The sequence below is a fragment of the Ochotona curzoniae genome, unplaced genomic scaffold (genome assembly GCF_017591425.1).
Source record: "Ochotona curzoniae isolate NIBS_2020 unplaced genomic scaffold, NIBS_Ocur_1.0 contig_3050, whole genome shotgun sequence".
Lineage (NCBI taxonomy): Eukaryota > Metazoa > Chordata > Mammalia > Lagomorpha > Ochotonidae > Ochotona > Ochotona curzoniae.
In genome coordinates this window covers 766,323-784,850 of record NW_024465705.1, presented here as the reverse complement: position 1 = coordinate 784,850, position 18,528 = coordinate 766,323, and the positions used below count along the sequence as shown (strand labels likewise).

The following is an 18,528-nucleotide window of genomic DNA, read 5'->3' as shown; positions in this document are numbered from 1 at the left end:
GCCGCGGGGGATCCGGGCAAGGGGATGCCACTCCTTCCCAGGAAGCTAAGCCAGAACTTACTGACTGTAAGCTGAGCACTAACGATGGATATATAATGTCTTCAATAATAAATACTAAGCCTTTAAGAGGAACGTCACAACCACTGACCTCACCTTACTGAAGAGAGAAAAGTTCAAGGAGATTAAGTTGCTCAAAGCCGGGCGGTCAGTAAACAATATAGTGGGAATTTAAAGACTGCTCTATGTGATGTAAAACTTATGCATAATTAAGAACACTGGATCATCTCCCTGACAGGAAAGTTTAAACAAATTACACAAGTTGGAAAATGTGTTCTACCGGGAACAGAAGTGTGCGGGTGGAGGGCAGCACAGAGAGCACACTCCTTTTCTCAGAAAAACAATTCTAAAATAGGCCAGGGTACTAGACTTTAAACAAACGGGCAGAGAGACGCTGGGCAATGCCTCAAGAGTCAGTTCCATTAGAAGCACCCAAGCAAAACTAAAGGCTTCATGAACTAACCTGGGATTCACCGTAGACCTTCCCCTCGACCTCACAAGCAGCAGCTTAGCCGGAACAGGAAACACAGGGACTAAAGTGTGTGTGTAAAATGAACAATGCAGCTACTGACCGCTACAACTAGTAATGACTGAAAACTATCTTTTTTAAATCTCTTTTGCTTGGGGAATTTCTAGAAAAATGCAGAATTTTTTACTATTAAAAGAGAGGACATACCTAAATAGTATCTATAATCACTTCTTGTTCTAATATTTAAAATGACCAACAGTAATTCATAGATCAGATCTAATGAAATCCCAAACCCTCACTTGCTCTTAATGACTAAACTTTTTTTTTATTGGAAAGACAGATTTAAGAGAGGAGAAACAGAGAGGAAGATCTTCCATCCTCTGATTCACTCCCCAAGTGGACGCAACGGCCAGAGCGGCGCCAATCCGAAGCCAAGAGCCAGGAGCTTCTCCCGTGTCTCCCACGCGGGTGCAGGGTCCCAAGGCTTTGGGCCATCGTCAACCGCTTTCCCAGGCCACAAGGTGGGAGCTGAATGGGAAGTGAAGCAGCCAGGACACGAACCTCGTCCATAGGGGATGCAGGTGCGTGCAAGACAAGGATTTAGCCACTGGGCCATTGCACTGTGTCCATAATTAATCTTTCACCTTAAAATACCGCAGAGCTTTCCTAACACAATAGTAGCAAAAGAAACGCTACTGGACAGGCACGATGGCTCAACTCTTGTGCAGACGGTGTAACTGATAACAGCAGCTCAGATCAGAGTCTCGGGGACAAGACTGCAGTAAGCACAGCCACTGCACGCCAGGCCCCAGCCTGCACGCGGGCATCTCACGAGGGCACTGGCGTGAGCTCCAGCTGCTCTCCTCCCAGTGCAGCCCCCTGCTTCTGGCCTGAGAAAGCAATGGAGAATCGTCTCAGTCCTTGGCCCCTAGGCCCTTGTGTGAGACCCAGAAGCTCCTGCCTTCAGCCGGACTCAGCTCCAGCCATTGTGGCCATCTGGGGCATGAAGCCACAGGAGATCACTCAGCCTCTCCTGATCTCTATACACCTGCTGCCAAATAAATAAATAAATAAATAAAACGCAAAGGAAAAAAAAAGCCAAAAAACCCAATTTCCTTTTTCTTAATTTGCACCTTGGACTTTCTACAAAGTAGCAACCTTCCTGGATTAGGTCTCTGAAACCCAGCAGATGTGAAAAACCTTAAGCTAGTTAAATTTAGCAGAAGCGGTAAGCATTTGAAACATCTGTCAAATACGTTTAGATTGGCCATGGAAGCACCTTTTGCTTGATCTGAGCCTCCAGGCCATGGCGCTGTGCTTCAATCTCCTCCATCCGCCGCGTCATGGGGATCTGGCCCTCCTTCAGCCTCTTCACCTCGTCCTTCACGGCATCGCGGGCCTGCTTCACTTCCTCGTACTCCTGACGGACACTTTCATATTCCTGCCAAACAGTTAGAAACAAAATGCACCAATACTCACACGAAACCAATTTAGGTAAGACTTGTATCTCTGACAGGAAAGAAGTGTAAAATTCATCCTTGGTAGCAACTTTGGAAATAACAAATTCCAACATGTCTAAGCAAGCCTTCACAATGAGCCAGACCTTTGGCCTTCCAGAGCCTTCTTCCTGAAACTTGAACCCTAATGACTATGAATCTTACATTTTCTTCTAATTTATCAGTAAAGAAAACGATACAGGGAAAAGAAATATAAAAACTAGTGATGAAAGGTAAAACTGAATAAAAAACATGTGACAAAAGGAAAACAAAAGCGTTCCTTGTCACATCACAGACTAACAAGCATATGCTCAACAAAACTAAACGGAGAGGCAAGAGCCCTGGCCCAACCTTTCGGAGCCCCACGTCAGGCTGTGGGCACGCTGCTCTGCCATCACACCTGGGGCAGGGGTGGCAGGGGACGGCCACGGGCACGCTGCTCTGCCATCATACCCGGGGCAGCAGGAGATGGCCGCGGGCACGCTGCTCTGCCATCACACCCCGAGGCAGGGGGTGGCAGGGGTGGCAGGGGACGGCCACGGGCACGCTGCTCTGCCATCACACCCGGGGCAGCAGGGGACGGCCGCGGGCACGCTGCTCTGCCATCACACTCCGACGCAGGGGGTAGCAGGGGATGGCCACGGGCACGCTGCTCTGCCATCACACCTGGGGCAGCATGGGACGGCCATGGGCACGCTGCTCTGCCATCACACTCCGAGGCAGGGGTGGCAGGGGACAACCGTTGACACGCTGCTCTGCCATCACACCCGGGGCAGCAGGGGACAGCCACGGGCACGCTGCTCTGCCATCACACTTCGAGGCAGGGGTGGCAGGGGACAGCCGCAGGCACGCTGCTCTGCCATCACACCCGGGGCAGCAGGGGACAGCCACGGGCACGCTGCTCTGCCATCGCACCCAAGGCAGCAGGGGACGGCCGCAGTGTTGGAGTCCCTGCCTCTCCCCTGAGAGACCTTCAAGGAGTTCCTTGGCTCCTGGTGTGGGCCTGACCGAGCCCTGGCCAGTCAGGCCATTTGTGAGTGAACCAGTGGGTCAAAGAACTCTGTCTCTCTGTCACTTTGCCTTTCAAATAAAAACTGACCAAGCATAAGTACAGCAGTAATACACCATATAACACTGAATGAGATGAAGGAAGAAGAGAAAATAACACGAATGAGCATTGCGTTTCTGAAAGATTCAATCAAAAGAGTGAAATCAAGCTCAGTAGAAAAAATGGTAACCAAAAGACTTCAAAACACAAAGAACAGGTAAAAGAATGAAGAATATTGAACACAGGAGAAATACAAACAAAAAGATCTAAAGGAAAGACTTTCAAAAACAATTACAGAATATGGAACAGGATAAAGAAGAAAAAGGTTAGAATGTGACAGTCACATGGCTTTCCAACCTAATAATGATTTCCACTTTAACCTGGCAATCCATAACTATAAAACATCCTAACCTATTACATCTCACCTATTAGAGAAAGGAACGCATTAGAGAACTGAATCTTTAGTCTTAATCATGATCTCAAATAATAAAACATGCCTGAGGATGGGAAAGAGCTGAGCAGCGTGCCGAGAGGCACACAGCGCGTGAAAGGCGCCAGCTCAGACAGCAGCTGCACCTGCAGGAAAGCCTGCAGAAATCCTCCTGATGTGGCAGAGAATTCCCAACAACCCATCCTGCAGACCACTGGCAACTGAGAAAACAAAGAGCTGATTACATCTGGCAGAATCAGCATAGTGACCGACCTATGATCTGTTAGGGACAGTAACTAGTGCACAGCTATGTAATCAAACAGAGTAAGAGAAATACAAATTTAACTGCCTCGACATATTAAGAAAAAATGCAAAGACATCAAATTTCAATATATGTAGTAACGAGTGCACTCTTTACAATCATTCTACGACTTAAAAGAATCACCTATTTTTGTTTCTAATAATTTAATACTTACCACCCAGGGCCTTTTTGCTTCAAGCATCTCAATTAAGTCTAAATGTCGTTTCCGTTCATAAAACCTTTCCACATCTTGTTTGTATCTTTCATTCCTTTGGATCATCTTCTCTAGATACTCAGTTTTCTCTTTGCATGTTGTCTAAAATGAATATTTGATGACTTATTAGTTTAAAGAAGACAACATGTCGCATGCTTTTAACAATGAAACGTGCACAATGTTGGTAAACTCTGAAAACAGTGCCAGCGTGGTGGCACAGCACACTGGTCGTCCCTCACGGGAGGCGGCTCAGGTCCCAACTGCCCTACTTCTGAAGCAGCTGCCTGCTTCTGGCCCACGGCCCTGGGCACCTGCACCACATGGCATACTCAGAAGCAGCTCCTGATGCCTGCCTCCCTGGCCAGCCCAGGTACAGGAGCCACAGCAATGCAGGAAGTGAGTCAGCAGCAAACAAAATCTTAAAAAAAAAAAAAAAATCCCAGCAAAGGCTTCCCTTTGGGTTGTCGGGAACTGTTTAAAGGCGTCACACCTGAATCATGCATCGGCTTTCTCATGCACTCCCAGGCACGTGACGGAGGAGACCCTATGACAGAGAGCCGACTCTCCCCGTGAAGAAGGTTTCTGTCCGTGCACTTCTGGGAGAGGCAAATCAACTCCTCCGGTCAAAGCAAATGAAATGTCACTATGACATTACAAAGACCTCAGACCTGAGGACTTAGAAACAAGACGACATGGCTAAAGCCTACAGGCTTTCTCCTGTGCGTCAGCAATACAAACGCGGGAGACTCTGAGGATGACGCAGTACAAATGCAGGAGAATCTGCGGATGACGCAGTGGACAGGGAGGAGGTCACAGGCTGGCACAGGACAGACATCAGATGACGCAGTGGACAGGGAGGAGGTCACAGGCTGGCACAGGACAGACATCAGATGATGCAGTGGACAGGGAGGAGGTCACAGGCTGGCACAGGACAGACATCAGATGACGCAGTGGACAGGGAGGAGGTCACAGGCTGGCACAGGACAGACATCAGATGACGCAGTGGACAGGGCAGGGGTCACAGGCTGGCACAGGACAGACATCAGATGACACAGTGGACAGGGTGGGGGTCACAGGCTGGCACAGGACAGACATCAGATGACACAGTGGACAGGGTGGGGGTCACAGGCTGGCACAGGACAGACATCAGATGACACAGTGGACAGGGAGGAGGTCACAGGCTGACACAGGACAGACATCAGATGACACAGTGGACAGGGTGGGGGTCACAGGCTGGCACAGGACAGACATCAGATGACACAGTGGACAAGGTGGGGGTCACAGGCTGGCACAGGACGGGCATCAGATGTAGGACCAGATCTTCGTGAAGATCTCGAGCAGCTGCTCTGGTCACCAACCCTGAGTAAGTACAATAACAAACTGCAATTACATCTTACATAATTAATAGCATAACCTGTGTAATAAACTGCCCAGTATATCCTGTATAACAAGAGTATAACCGTTTATACTTCAACAAGGGATCTGTTATGAAGATTTCATGAGTTAATTCTAGTTGTTAAGACAAACAACAACAAGATCCACAAACATGAATTTTTTACAAACAGCATTCTATGAAAAGAAACGTGTTATCTACATATGATCACTAAAGGAAACAGGAAGTCAATGAGTAAGAATCCTGTAACTTTCTGGTACAAAAAAACTTACACTGTAATTGGCTTTTTTTAAAAAAACTGTTTTTATCGGAAAGCCAGATATACAGAGAAGAAGATGTTCCATCCAAGCAGCTGCAATGGCTGGAGCTGCACCAATCCAAACCCAGGAGCCAGGGGCCTCTTTCAGATCCCCCATGCGAGTGCAGGGTCCCAAGGCTTCATTCAGGCTGTCCTCGACTGCTATCCCAGACCGCAAGCAGGGAGATGGAAGAAAAGCTGGGCCACCAGGATTAGAACTGGCACCCAAATGGGATCTCGGCTCGGGCAAGGCAAGGACTCAAGGACTTTAGTCGCTACGCTAACGTACCAGGCCCAGTTATTGACTTTAGAAATTCAATTAATGAAACCCTATGCAATGTTCCCATGGCTAACCCATGCCTTATATGTGCCAGGATACCATATGGGTACCAATTCATGTCCCAGCTGTTCCATGCCCCTGACCTGGGAAAGCAGCAGAGGATGGCCCGAAGCCTTAGAACCCTAACCCATGTGGGAGACCCAGAAGAAGCTCCTGGCTCCTGGCTTTGGATTGGCTCAGCTCTGGCTGATGCAGTAACTTCGGGAGTGAACCAGTGGACGCAAGATCTTTCTCCTTCTCTCTGTAAATCTGCCTTTCCAAGAAAAATAACTGAGAGCAGGCAATACAACCCTGAGTAGAAACAGAATCAGCAGCATAAACAGCATAGTGACGGGAACGGCTCCCCATCCGCCACACGCCAGCAGCTCGAGCGGCACACACCTCCAGCTGCTTCTCCTTCTCCCGGAAGTTCTTGAGCTCACAGTGGTACATGTGCATCTCCGGGGGGCCGATGGACTTCTCAGTGGCTTCAAGGAGCTCAATTTTGCTAAGTTTAGCAAATTCTCCAACTTTGTCCTAGAGCAAAAATTAGCACCAGTAACTATTATCACCTATATTTATACATGGTATTTCACTCAATTACACACTTACAAGCATGGAACTCCTCCCAAAAGACATGAGATATCAATCTTCACATAAATGTTTTATAAACAGGATAAAAACTACCACTTTTGTGAAACACATTAAAATGCTCTACATTAACATTTACCAGTTGAAATGGTTATATACATAGAGTAACATAATAAACAGTTTTAGCACACAGGAAGACATAATTACGGGGCTGAAATGAACACCACCACACATCAGACTGGCTGTTTGAAGCTTTTTAAGCAAAAAAGTCATTTCAAACTTCTACTTCTGGAAGTATTATCAAGTTTTACATTTGCATTCAATTTGGACATTTAATCAATTCACTATTCTGTTTCTAAATCAAGCTATAATTTGGTTAATGGAAGCATTCAAAGACAATTTAGCAATCTTTGGCATATCACTTAACATTCATTATCAGGATTTTTAATTTTTAGTAAACAGTATTAAAGGACAATTTTTGAGAGTATATGTATAATTACAAATTTTATGTATCAAGTACCTTATGCAAGTACTTTAACTAAAAAGCTAGTAACAAAACTGTAAGAGTTTACAAATGGAAGGACACGGTTATCTGAGAAACTCTCTAACAATCATACAATGTCTAACCTGGACTCCATTAGTCTTCTGTACTACTCCTAATCAGGAACATTCCACTGGGAGAGCGACCTGCTGCAGGTGGCAAAGAACCGTGAGGTGAGCCAGTGCAAGAATGCAGGCTCAGCAGCGCGTACTCAGCCACACGGTTCCAGCTTCAGCTTTCTGCAAGGCATCCCTGGGAGGCAACTGCGCCAGGTGGCCGAGTCACAGGCACCAGTGGGGAAGGCCTGCAGGGAGCTCCCACATCCCAGCTTCTCCTCCATCAGTCCTCCTGGACCTGCAGGGAGCTCCCACATCCCAGCTTCTCCTCCATCAGTCCTCCCGGGCCTGCAGGGAGCTCCCACATCCCAGCTTCTCCTCCATCAGTCCTCCTGGACCTGCAGGGAGCTCCCACATCCCAGCTTCTCCTCCATCAGTCCTCCTGGGCCTGCAGGGAGCTCCCACATCCCAGCTTCTCCTCCATCAGTCCTCCTGGGCCTGCAGGGAGCTCCCACATCCCAGCTTCTCCTCCATCAGTCCTCCTGGGCCTGCAGGGAGCTCCCACATCCCAGGTTCTCCTCCATCAGTCCTCCTGGGCCTGCAGGGAGCTCCCACATCCCAGCTTCTCCTCCATCTGTCCTCCTGGACCTGCAGGGAGCTCCCACATCCCAGCTTCTCCTCCAGCAGTTCTCCCGGGCATGCAGGGAGCTCCCACATCCCAGCTTCTCCTCCATCAGTCCTCCTGGACCTGCAGGGAGCTCCCACATCCCAGCTTCTCCTCCATCAGTCCTCCTGGACCTGCAGGGAGCTCTCACATCCCAGCTTCTCCTCCATCAGTCCTCCTGGACCTGCAGGGAGCTCCCACATCCCAGCTTCTCCTCCATCAGTCCTCCTGGACCTGCAGGGAGCTCTCACATCCCAGCTTCTCCTTCATCAGTCCTCCTGGACCTGCAGGGAGCTCCCACATCCCAGCTTCTCCTCCATCAGTCCTCCTGGGCCTGCAGGGAGCTCTCACATCCCAGCTTCTCCTCCCCCAACAGTCCTCCTGGGCCTGCAGGGAGCTCCCACATCCCAGCTTCTCCTCCATCTGTCCTCCTGGGCCTGCAGGGAGCTCCCACATCCCAGCTTCTCCTCCATCAGTCCTTCAGGGAATGTAGAGAGTCAACACAGAGACAGAAGTCTGTTTCTCTCTGAATGCTTTTCAAATAAAAATACATACTCTTTTTCTTCCCAAAGAGGTGATCTTTTATATTATATAGCATTGCAATTTAGACTCTTTTACAGTATTTTAAAAACACACTATATATACAATTTTCTCATCTTCACATTTCTGCTGACCGTACCTGAGGCAGGAACTGACAGAGATTGCCCACTTGAATATTTAAGGCTGCGACCTGCTCTTCTACTACTTTTTGGGTTGTAGGTTTTTTGTTGATGAACCAAGAGGATTGATTTTTTGTCACATCAATCTCACGGGTGATTACAAGATTTCCAGAAGCCCTGAACCTAATTGGAAAGAAATTCAAAAATTTTTCCATGTTCGTAAAACACGTTAGTTTAGAGAGAGAATTTTCCCCAAATCCTCTTGTACCAAACACCAGACAGAATTATTGTAGGGTTTTGTTTGCTTTTGCTTTTCCTATTTTGGCCTCTCTCAAGAAGGAAACCTGGACATTTTATTAGTAATAATACTTTAATTGTCTACATGTCAGTTACTATTCAACCTTTAAAATTAAATTATTAAACTAAAACAAATGCCAGCACTAATTCCCAAACCGTGAGCAGAGGAGTCACATAGCTAAAGTAACTTTTCACCACACTGTTATCCAATCAGATATGTTGACTGCAATTAAAAAAATATGATGTATAATTTTAAACACCCCCTAGTTGGAAACCATATGAATAAAATCTGACTCCTGCATAAACATTTCCAAAAAACTGAATACTCAAGCAGCCCCATGGCTGCCTACGTATCCCACTTCAAATTCAGAAGGAATTTCACCCCATGGCCAATAGAATATTACAAAAAACAGAATCTGAAAGAAGGGTATTTACTGATTTCTTGCTTTTACAAGTGCTAGTGCTCCACACCTCCCATCTCTTCACCCATCTTCCTCACTGGGAATCAGCATGTGGTGGAGAGATAAACCACTGATCCCCAACGGCTCCACGGCAATGCTGTGGCAACAGGCTCCACTGTGCTCAGAATACATCACACTAAGGTCAGGACTTCAAAATACTTACAAACTTTACTTCCAGAACAACTAACGATGAACACCCTTTATTATCCTCTTGCTGTAAATAATTAAAATACCTTCATAAATCCTTGCATGAACAATCATGGAAGTGAGGACTTTTGGCAGTGGGGACCCAGAATGATGTCCCCTTTGAGGATACTTGTCCAAACAGGTGACTACAAGGATTCCCACGGGAAAAGGCAGCCAGGCCCAGAGCTGCTCAGTGTGGACAGTCTAACTACCCTTCATCACCATCAAGGAAAAGTCACAGGTGACTGGCAGATGACTGGCAGGTGACTAGCAGGTGAAACAGCTTAGCCCACTCCTAGTTTTGGGGAGTCACAAGGCCGCAGCCATGCACTGGTGTGTGTGAGGACCAGGCCTATGGTGGGCAGGGATGGGATGAGCTAGGCTGGTTGTAGCACCTGCCAGGTGGCACGAGAGATGGGGCTGAAGGCAGAACTTACCAGGCAGCTGCATCGACAAGTATGTGCACTGGCTAGCGCTGTTGACAGACCCAATCTGACCCTGCACTGGCCAGTGCACAAGAGTTAAGTCAGAGGTCACCCCAGGTGGGGTTTCTCGGGGAACTCCCCAACTAGATATTGGACTCAAACCCTGGCAACAGGAAAAATCACAATATATGTGATTTTTATCACAACAGGAAAAATCACAATACATGTGTCTGTCCTTGTAGTGTTTGTTTCAGGACGGGGCCTCCTCAGTTGCTGATGCTGTGCAGTGGACAGAATGACCAAATACAAATCTAGGCCACCAAGGGACACTGACTGCCTCATCAGAGGATGGGAAGCAGAACAGGTTGGACCACTCTCCTGGCCAAGCTCTGTAGCATGTCCCTAGCTCCGCAGATGCCTTAAGGTGGACTTGACCAGCCAACAGACTTTGCAAAGATCTTCTCAACTCCGGTACAATGAAGCCAACAACTTCTTGGAACTATCAAACCTCTCAAACAACACCTTGAACAGTCTTCCCCACATCAGGGTCTCTAAGGCGTCATCACATGACTGCTCCCCCTCCAGGTGCTAATGTGGTTTGACAGCAAGGAGCAACTCCCTCCCCTACGCCTCATGCAAACCCGAGAATAGTAACAACTGAAACTCTATCCCACCACCTTCCTCCAACCCTGACTCTCCCTACCCTAATCTGGCCCTCACAGCTGTGTATCTCTCTCAACTATGTAAACATTTAAAAATAAAATCGAAAATTTTAAGAAAAAAAGAAAATGACAACATGAAGTCATTATTTATCATATTAAACCTAAATTCAAATGGACTAAGTTCTTCAATTAAAAAACACGGACCAGGGCCCAGAAGGGTAGCATAGCAGTTAAAGTCCTCACCTTGAACGCGTAGGGATTCCTTATGGACACTAGTTCTAATCCTGGCAGCTCCACTTCCCATCTAGCTCCCTGCTTGTGGCCTGGGAAAGCAGTCGAGGACTGCACAAGGCCTTGGGAGCCTGCGCCGTGTGGGAGAACTAGAAGAAGTTCCTAGCTCCTGGATAAGGATCGGCACAGCACCGGTCATTGCGGTCATTTGGGGAGTGAATCACTGGACGGAAGATTTTCCTTTCTGTCTCTTCTCCTCTCTGTATATCTGACTTTGTGATAAAAATAAAATAAATTAAAAAAAAAAAGTCCTCTGGGCCCGGCGTGGTGGCGCAAGTGGTTAAGGTCCTCGCCTTGCACGCCCGGGATCCCATATGGGCGCTGGTTCTAATCCCGGCAGCCCTGCTTCCCTTCCAGCTCCCTGCCTGTGGCCTGGGAAAGCAGTCGAGGACGGCCCAAAGCTTTGGGACCCTGCACCCATGTGGGAGACCTGGAAGAGGCTCCTGGCTTCGGATCGGCATAGTATCGGCCGTTGCACTCACTTGTGGAGTGAACCATCAGACGGAAGATCTTCCTCTCTGTCTCTCCTCTGTATATCCACCTTTCCAATAAAAAAATAATAAAAATAAATCTTAAAAAAAAAAAAAAGTCCTCGAGCCCTCGCCTTGCGAGAGCCAGGATCCCATTTGGTGCCAGTTCTAACCCCGGCTGCCCTGCTTCCCATCCAGCTCCCTCCTGGTAGCCTGGGAAATCGGTCGAGGACGGCCCAAAGCCTTGTGACCCTGCACCGTGTGGGACACCCAGAAGAAACTCCTGGCTCCTGGCTTTGGACTGGCTCAGCTTCAACCATTGCAGCCACCTGGGGAGTGAACCACTGGATGGAAGATCTTCCTTTCTGTCTTTCTTCTCTCTGGATATCTGACTTTGCAATAAAAATAAATAAATATTTTAAAAAATAGTAAAATAAAAACTATTTCCTCACATCCCATAAAATAAGGGCTCTCAGATAATCTTTAAAAAACTTTTTCAGCTCACAAGCCCTATGGCTCCCTATAAATTATCCAGAGAGTGTAACTCTGCCTAAAATTCATGTAACAGCATGAATATATTCCCATGTGGATTACCAAGGACAGTCCACTGGCCTCATCAGACGTTATCCTGTGATCCCTGAAAGAGCTCCCAAGAGCGGTCCCACTGAGCCCACGCAGGAGCGGTCCCACTGAGCCCATGCAGGCCCAGAGAAAGCCACAGTCGTGGCCACCAGAGGTGTTACTCGGGACAAGAAAGAGCAAGCAACCAGTTCTTTTACACACGAGTGCCCACACCATCACCCACAGCAGAGTCACACCCAGGCAGCCTCCATCCCACCGCAGGCACATTTATACCGCACTTTCACAAGAATGGGCATAATACTTTGAAAATCAGAAAAAAACATTGTAAATTTGTGAAAAATATTGTAACTTAACAAATACTAAACAGTGGTATATTTCTATTTCATTACTTTTCATAACTGTAATTTGCTTGATATTTTTTCCAAAGTAGAATTCTTACTAATTTAAATAATATTTGAAGATATATGAAAGAACTTGATTATTTAGAAAAAGTGTTCAAACATTATTTCCAATATTTATAACAATACTGCACCAGCATTCATTTCTAAAATCAATATTATACGGGAAAAGTGTCTTGGAACTTTTACCACTTACAATTCAATTTCCACCATGCCTTTGAGACATCCTCTCTTCACAAAGAACCCAACCTGAGAAAGAAAGGGAAAAGTGAGCAGTGTGATGACGCTTCCGGCGCTGCCTGCCAAACCAGGGCACCCCAACAGCTTCTCCTAGGTTCCCTGCCACACCCCAAAAATACCCTTTGCAAATGTGCTCCTTCCATTTTCCCCCCTCACAAATAACAAAAACAGTATTCGTCAAAATCCCGGAAACCTCAACGTGTCAGGTAAGCTGTCGAGCAAGGTCAAGCCAACAGATGGCAGAAACAGCATCTAAGTCCAAGAGAGCTGGCTCGTCGGTGTACTCAACACACTAAAGGACTCCAGGAACAAACCCTACGGGCAACGGTCCCCGTCGCACGTCACCCACTGAGTGCCACGCCAAGCCTCCTCACAGACAGTTCCAGACACACACATTGGACATTCTCACTACCCTGTTAGCAACTGACAAACTGTCATCAAGTAACTTTAAAAGGAGTGATACCGGGCTGACGTGGTAGGCTACATTTCTCGCCTTGCACGCGCTGGGATCCCATTTGGGCACTGGTTCGTGTCCCACATACTTCACTTCCCATCCAGCTCCCTGCTTGTGGCCTGGGAAAGCAGTCGAGGATGGCCCAAAGCCTTGGGACCTGCACCCCCGAGGGAGACCCGGAAGAAGCTCCTGGTTCCTTGCATCAGATCGGCTCAGCTCCAGCCACTGCAGCTGCTTGGGGAGTGAATCAGCAGACAGATCTTCCTCTTTGTCTCTCCTCTCTGTAATGTCTGATTTTCCAATGAAAATAAATCTTAAAAATATTTTTGATACTTTATGGCTGAGTCCTTTTGTGTTTAGAAATAATAGATAGGGCCTGGTGAGATGGCTCAATGGGCTAATCCTCCCCCGCAACTGCCAGAACCCCATACGGGCGCCAGTTCTAATCCTGGCTGCTCCACTTCCCATCCAGCTCCCTGCTTGTGGCCCGGGAAAGCAGTCCAGGATGGCTCAAAGCCTTGGGACCCTGCACCTGTGTGGGAGACTGAAAGAAGCTCCTGGCTCCTGCCTGGTTCAGCTCCAACCATTGCGGCCACCTGGGGAGTGAATCAGTGTACAGAAGATCTTTCTGTCTCCCCTCTCTGTAAATCTGATTTCCCTCTCCAACAAAAATAAATCTTTTAGAAAGATATAAATAATGTGTGGTTTCTAGTTGCTGAATGCACTTTTATAACATGTTCCCTACACTTAACTGTGTTATTCAGGTGCTCTGAGGTCAGTTCTTCTCCAACCGATCTATTGATTACCTTGCTGGCAGCTCTCCCACTGCAATTACCTATCCATTATCTCCTCATTACAATTTTCAGATTTTAGCCAGCAGTATCCATGAGCTCAGCATCCATGCATTCAAAACTAATGAAGACGGAAATCACGTGGAAAAACCTGCCTATGTTTGGAACACATACATTTTTCCTTCCCATCGTTCCCCTAAACAATACTGCAAGACTAGTTCTAGGACACGCCATCGCACTCAGCCTGTAAATGGAGGTGACCCACGGCACGCAGGACACGTGTAACCACAAGCACTGGCACCCCGCCTTAGACACAGGACTGGAGAGACGCAGATTCCAGCAGACACCCCTCCGGCCCCTGAGCGAGCTGCCTTCCGCCATTCCTGGTCCTTTCCCTTCTGTAGCTGCAGTTCCGCCTTTGTTCCTCTTCCTTCCCAGGTTTGCATTCAGGGAGGAGGTTACAGTAGAAGGTGTCTGTGGATTTCCTGTTTGAATCCTGTCTTGGACACATAAGGCTTCTAGGATCTGAGGATTCAAGTGTCTCCACTGGTCCCCCTTGCCAGGCGCACTGTCAAGCCCTCAGCCCGCGATCCCCTCCGGACTGCAGCTTCTTACATCAGCTTATCTTCCTTTGCATGCGCTTGACTGCTGTACTACATTTTCTCCACACTGCGATTTACCTGTATTTTAGCATATCGATGATCTCAAGTGTCTATGTTAATGCTTTACCTCTCCACTAACTTGCTCTTCAAGTTCTATATTTTAAAGTTAATTACATTCTTTTCCAAATTTCTTCATTTGCCATTTATTCCTGTTAACTTGCAATGTTCTTTTAGCTTACACTACGTGTCTGAGCTCTGCCGATCTGCAGTCTGTTGGCGCCTGCTGCTATTCAGCTGATTCATTTTTCTCTCATGTTTTGCGACTTGCTGTAGGTACAGACTATTATATATACTATAAATACTGTATGTATTTCTCGGAACTAATGAGGATTAGATTAGAGGTATTTTCCCTCAAAGGATTTACATTTGCTTCTTCATTTTATGATTTGTTTATTTTTATTGTGCAGGCAGAGCTACAGAAAGCAGAGTGAGAGGTCTTCCCCCGGCTGTTTTGCTCTCCAAATGGCCCGAGCGGCAGCAGCCGAGCCGATCCGGGAGCTTCCTGCAGGTGTCCCACGTGGACACAGGGGCCCAAGGACGTGGGCCGTCCTCTGCTGCTCTCCCAAGCCATCAGCGGGAGCGCAACCAGAGTGGAGTAGCCAGGACACGAACCGATGCCTATCTGGGATGCCAGCATTGCAGGCAGTGGACTTACCCGTTGCACCACAGAGGTGGCCCATCAAATTATCCTTATAAAGATTCTCAAGGAATACAGTCCAGAATAGTTCCAGGAATGGAAATCTGCTTTCAGCTCCTCCACTGTCACATTGCTTCTACACAACCACTACAACCTCACTGTAAGCCAGTAACTGAGAAATAGAAACGCGTTGGCTGCTAAAGACAAGCAACAACTTTACCTGTTTATTTTTTAGGTACTTAAATTAACTCACCTTATCTGCCCGTCCCATGAAAGCAGGTTTGCCTGCTAGTCCAAGGCAAATGGCACAAACAATACTCGACTTTCCTGTTCCATTAGCTCCAACGATCATGTTTAAGTTGGGTCCGGGAGACACTTCGCAGGCATCGTATGTTCTAAATTACAAACATGTGAAATTATTAAACAGAGATAAGAGTGTGCCCTTTACATCTTATCATCTCTTATCAAGCTCTCTTCATCATCTACAGCATCTCAAATTCCTTTCAAATCCAGCTCAAGGGCGCTTACAATCTACGATGAGAAAGTCAGTGAAAGAAATGAGAAAGTAATTATCAAATATCAAAAATATAAACTGCAGTGAGTGAAGATGCATTTTTATAACTTATCAAGTTATCACTACACAAATAAGACAATTTTAAAACAATCTTCACACAAGCAGTTACGGCTTATCTGACATCTGTGGGTTTTTCCATCAGAATGCTTATCGGCTGCTTACATATTCTAACAGTTGAAACAATCCAACCACTTTTATTTCAAACAGAAAAAGGAAGCTATGTATCAACTCAAGGTGACATGAAGACTCCATGCTGCCAATAGTGTCACCAGAGAACCTAGCGCCGGTCCACACGGAGCTCGATTTCACTCGCAGGAGCGAGAAGGAACTTCCTGCCAGGGCACTCTGAGGTAGCCCCGGGGCCTCCAGGTGCCCGCTGCCGGCACTTCACGTGAAACCCTGCCTAGCTGCCAAGGCCTTCGGCAGAATGTGAAGGAAGCTCTCTTAGGTCTAAAGACCCCGGGTTGGAACCCAAACTAACGCGCTGTGCCTATAGTACTTCAGCCAGTGCTCGGTGGCACCAGGACTAATGCCCAGACAACTGAGCCAGCACGCATCAACCACACTTCTGAACGGTGACCATTCTGAAATGCATCAAGGGTAAGAAAGTAACTCCAGGGGAAGGTCCTCTAGTCCCACTGTCTACACAGCAACGACCCGCTTTCAGACACTTGTTCTGTTGGGTGCTCAGTCACTAAGCATCCTTTATTGTAATGACTACAACTTTGGGAAATGACCTGACAATCAACTCCTGACTCAACCATCCCTTTCTAAGGAATTCTTAGTGCCAAACCCCCACCTCCCTGAGCTCCCGGGAGTGCTCCCTTCTCACAGCACACCCCTGCTGGGCGCCTGGGTGCTCCCCATGGCTCAGCAGAACCCACACACTGGAAAGGAGTCAGACGACCTCCTCAAGTCAGTGTCACTCCGCCTCAACACCGCTCCTGGATGTGGCACAGCAGTCACCCTAGCACATTCAGAACTAAATCCACCATCGTCACCCTCCCGGCCAAAGCACTGTCCCTGGCTTCTCGGTGTCTGGGCTCACTCACAGCCCCATCACTCCGATCAGAATCCCAGGCAGGCCTGTGTCCTCTTTTGCCTCTAATCAGATCAATCACCCACCGTCCAATCAATGACACCATCTCATCACACTAACTCAGTTGGCACAAATGCAAGTATCACTCGGTAACAGAAGATGCTGAGTTGGAACAAGGATCCTTGGTAATGTTGCCCCCAAGGATCTTCTGCTTTGTCTCCGCACAGTGCTCTTGTCCTGTCACTTTCGGCCCCGGTGTCACCTGTGCTTCTGGCCTTTCCCTGCAGTCTGTCCTCACCCAGCAGCCTCCTCTCCCAGCTTCACCTGCCCTGGCTCACTCCCAGCAACCTTGCCCTCACTGGACCCTCCCCCAGCCCTCCTGCTCTTTCTACTTTCTTGCTAATTCTCTCTAAGCCCACCCCTGCCCTACTTCTCTCCTGCCAAGCGTCAACTTTTTCTCCACTGGATGGCTGACCTTCACTCCCCACACCGCTCCACCTCCTCCACCTCCCAGCCTTTAAATAAAGTTCCTGCTCTGCTCAGCAGCTGGCGGCCCAAGGCAGCGGGGTGTCCTGTATGTGACATCAACCTAGGACCCGGTGTTGGCCAAACACTCACCCCCACTGGCTGTGGACGCCCCCGGGGAACTGTACACCACCTCCCACCCCCCACTGGCCATGGACACCCCCCCGAGACTGTACACGCCCTCCCACCCCCCCACAGCCTGTGGACACCTCCGGGGACTGTACACCACCTCCCACCCCCCACTGGCTGTGGACACCTCTGGGGACTGTACACCACCTCCCACCCCCCTCTGCCTGTGGACTGTACACCACCTCCCACCCGCCACTGCCTGTGGACACCTCCGGGAACTGTACACCACCTCCCACCCCCCACTGGCCGTGGACACCCCCCCCCGAGACTGTACACGCCCTCCCACCCCCCCACTGCCTGTGGACACCTCCGGGGACTGTACACCACCTCCCACCCCCCTCTGCCTGTGGACTGTACACCACCTCCCACCCGCCACTGCCTGTGGACACCTCCGGGGACTATACACCACCTCCCACCCCCCACTGGCAGTGGACACCCCCTGGGAACTGTACACGCCCTCCCATCCCCTACTGACATCTCTTTCAGGGCAGCCCCAGCTCTGCAGTGCCAACAATTACCCTACGTGCACGATTACCAAACCTCTCACCGATGGACTTTTCTTCCGAGTTCCTGACCCTTGTAATTCCTTCTGGGAAAAACTCGCAGAAGTCCCACAGGTAACTTCCAAGTCACAGGGACTACAAGGTATGCGTTATTCTGCTGAAAGCGCCCGCCTTCGGCACAGTACCTTACCATTTAGTATTAGAATGCATCTTTACACAGCCTCTTTCCTTTCACCTTCTGCTCTGTGCAAACTCTCCTCTTGCCCGTGTCCCCGGGGCCTGCGTGCTTGCCAGGCGGTCCTCCTCCCTGCTCCCAGGGGATCAGGAACCCCGCCACTCTCCGCTGGAGGCCCTGGGCTCAGGGCTCGCGCACAGTCCGTCCACACGCACTGACAGCCACCATGCAGCCCTAGTGATCGCCCGACACCAACTCAACCCGGGCCTGCGACACCGAAGACTTCTACCCCTGCTTCCCAAAGCTCTGTCCGAGGAGGGACGAGATGCGCCCAGCGCCTCCCGAGAGCCGAGGCTACAGGCCCCTCCTGACTCCCACTGCGTCCCCACGCACAACTCCCGCGAGCTGGTCCGCACGGAGCTGCGTGCACCGCACACCCGCCTCGGCTCCTGCACAGCCCGGGGCTGCGGGGCAGGCCAGCCGGGGCCGCA

General features: G+C 48.8%; 1 protein-coding gene across 1 annotated transcript in view; it reads right to left on the bottom strand.

The window, feature by feature from the left end:
• LOC121155736 (structural maintenance of chromosomes protein 5-like) overlaps positions 1 to 18,528 on the bottom strand; it is a 60,258-nt gene that overhangs the window by 41,400 nt on the left and 330 nt on the right. The window contains 6 exon segments of the mRNA XM_040979204.1: positions 1,806 to 1,967; positions 3,977 to 4,117; positions 6,428 to 6,562; positions 8,557 to 8,719; positions 12,505 to 12,557; positions 15,346 to 15,487. Of these exon segments, the coding sequence (XP_040835138.1) occupies positions 1,806 to 1,967; positions 3,977 to 4,117; positions 6,428 to 6,562; positions 8,557 to 8,719; positions 12,505 to 12,557; positions 15,346 to 15,487 (796 nt within the window).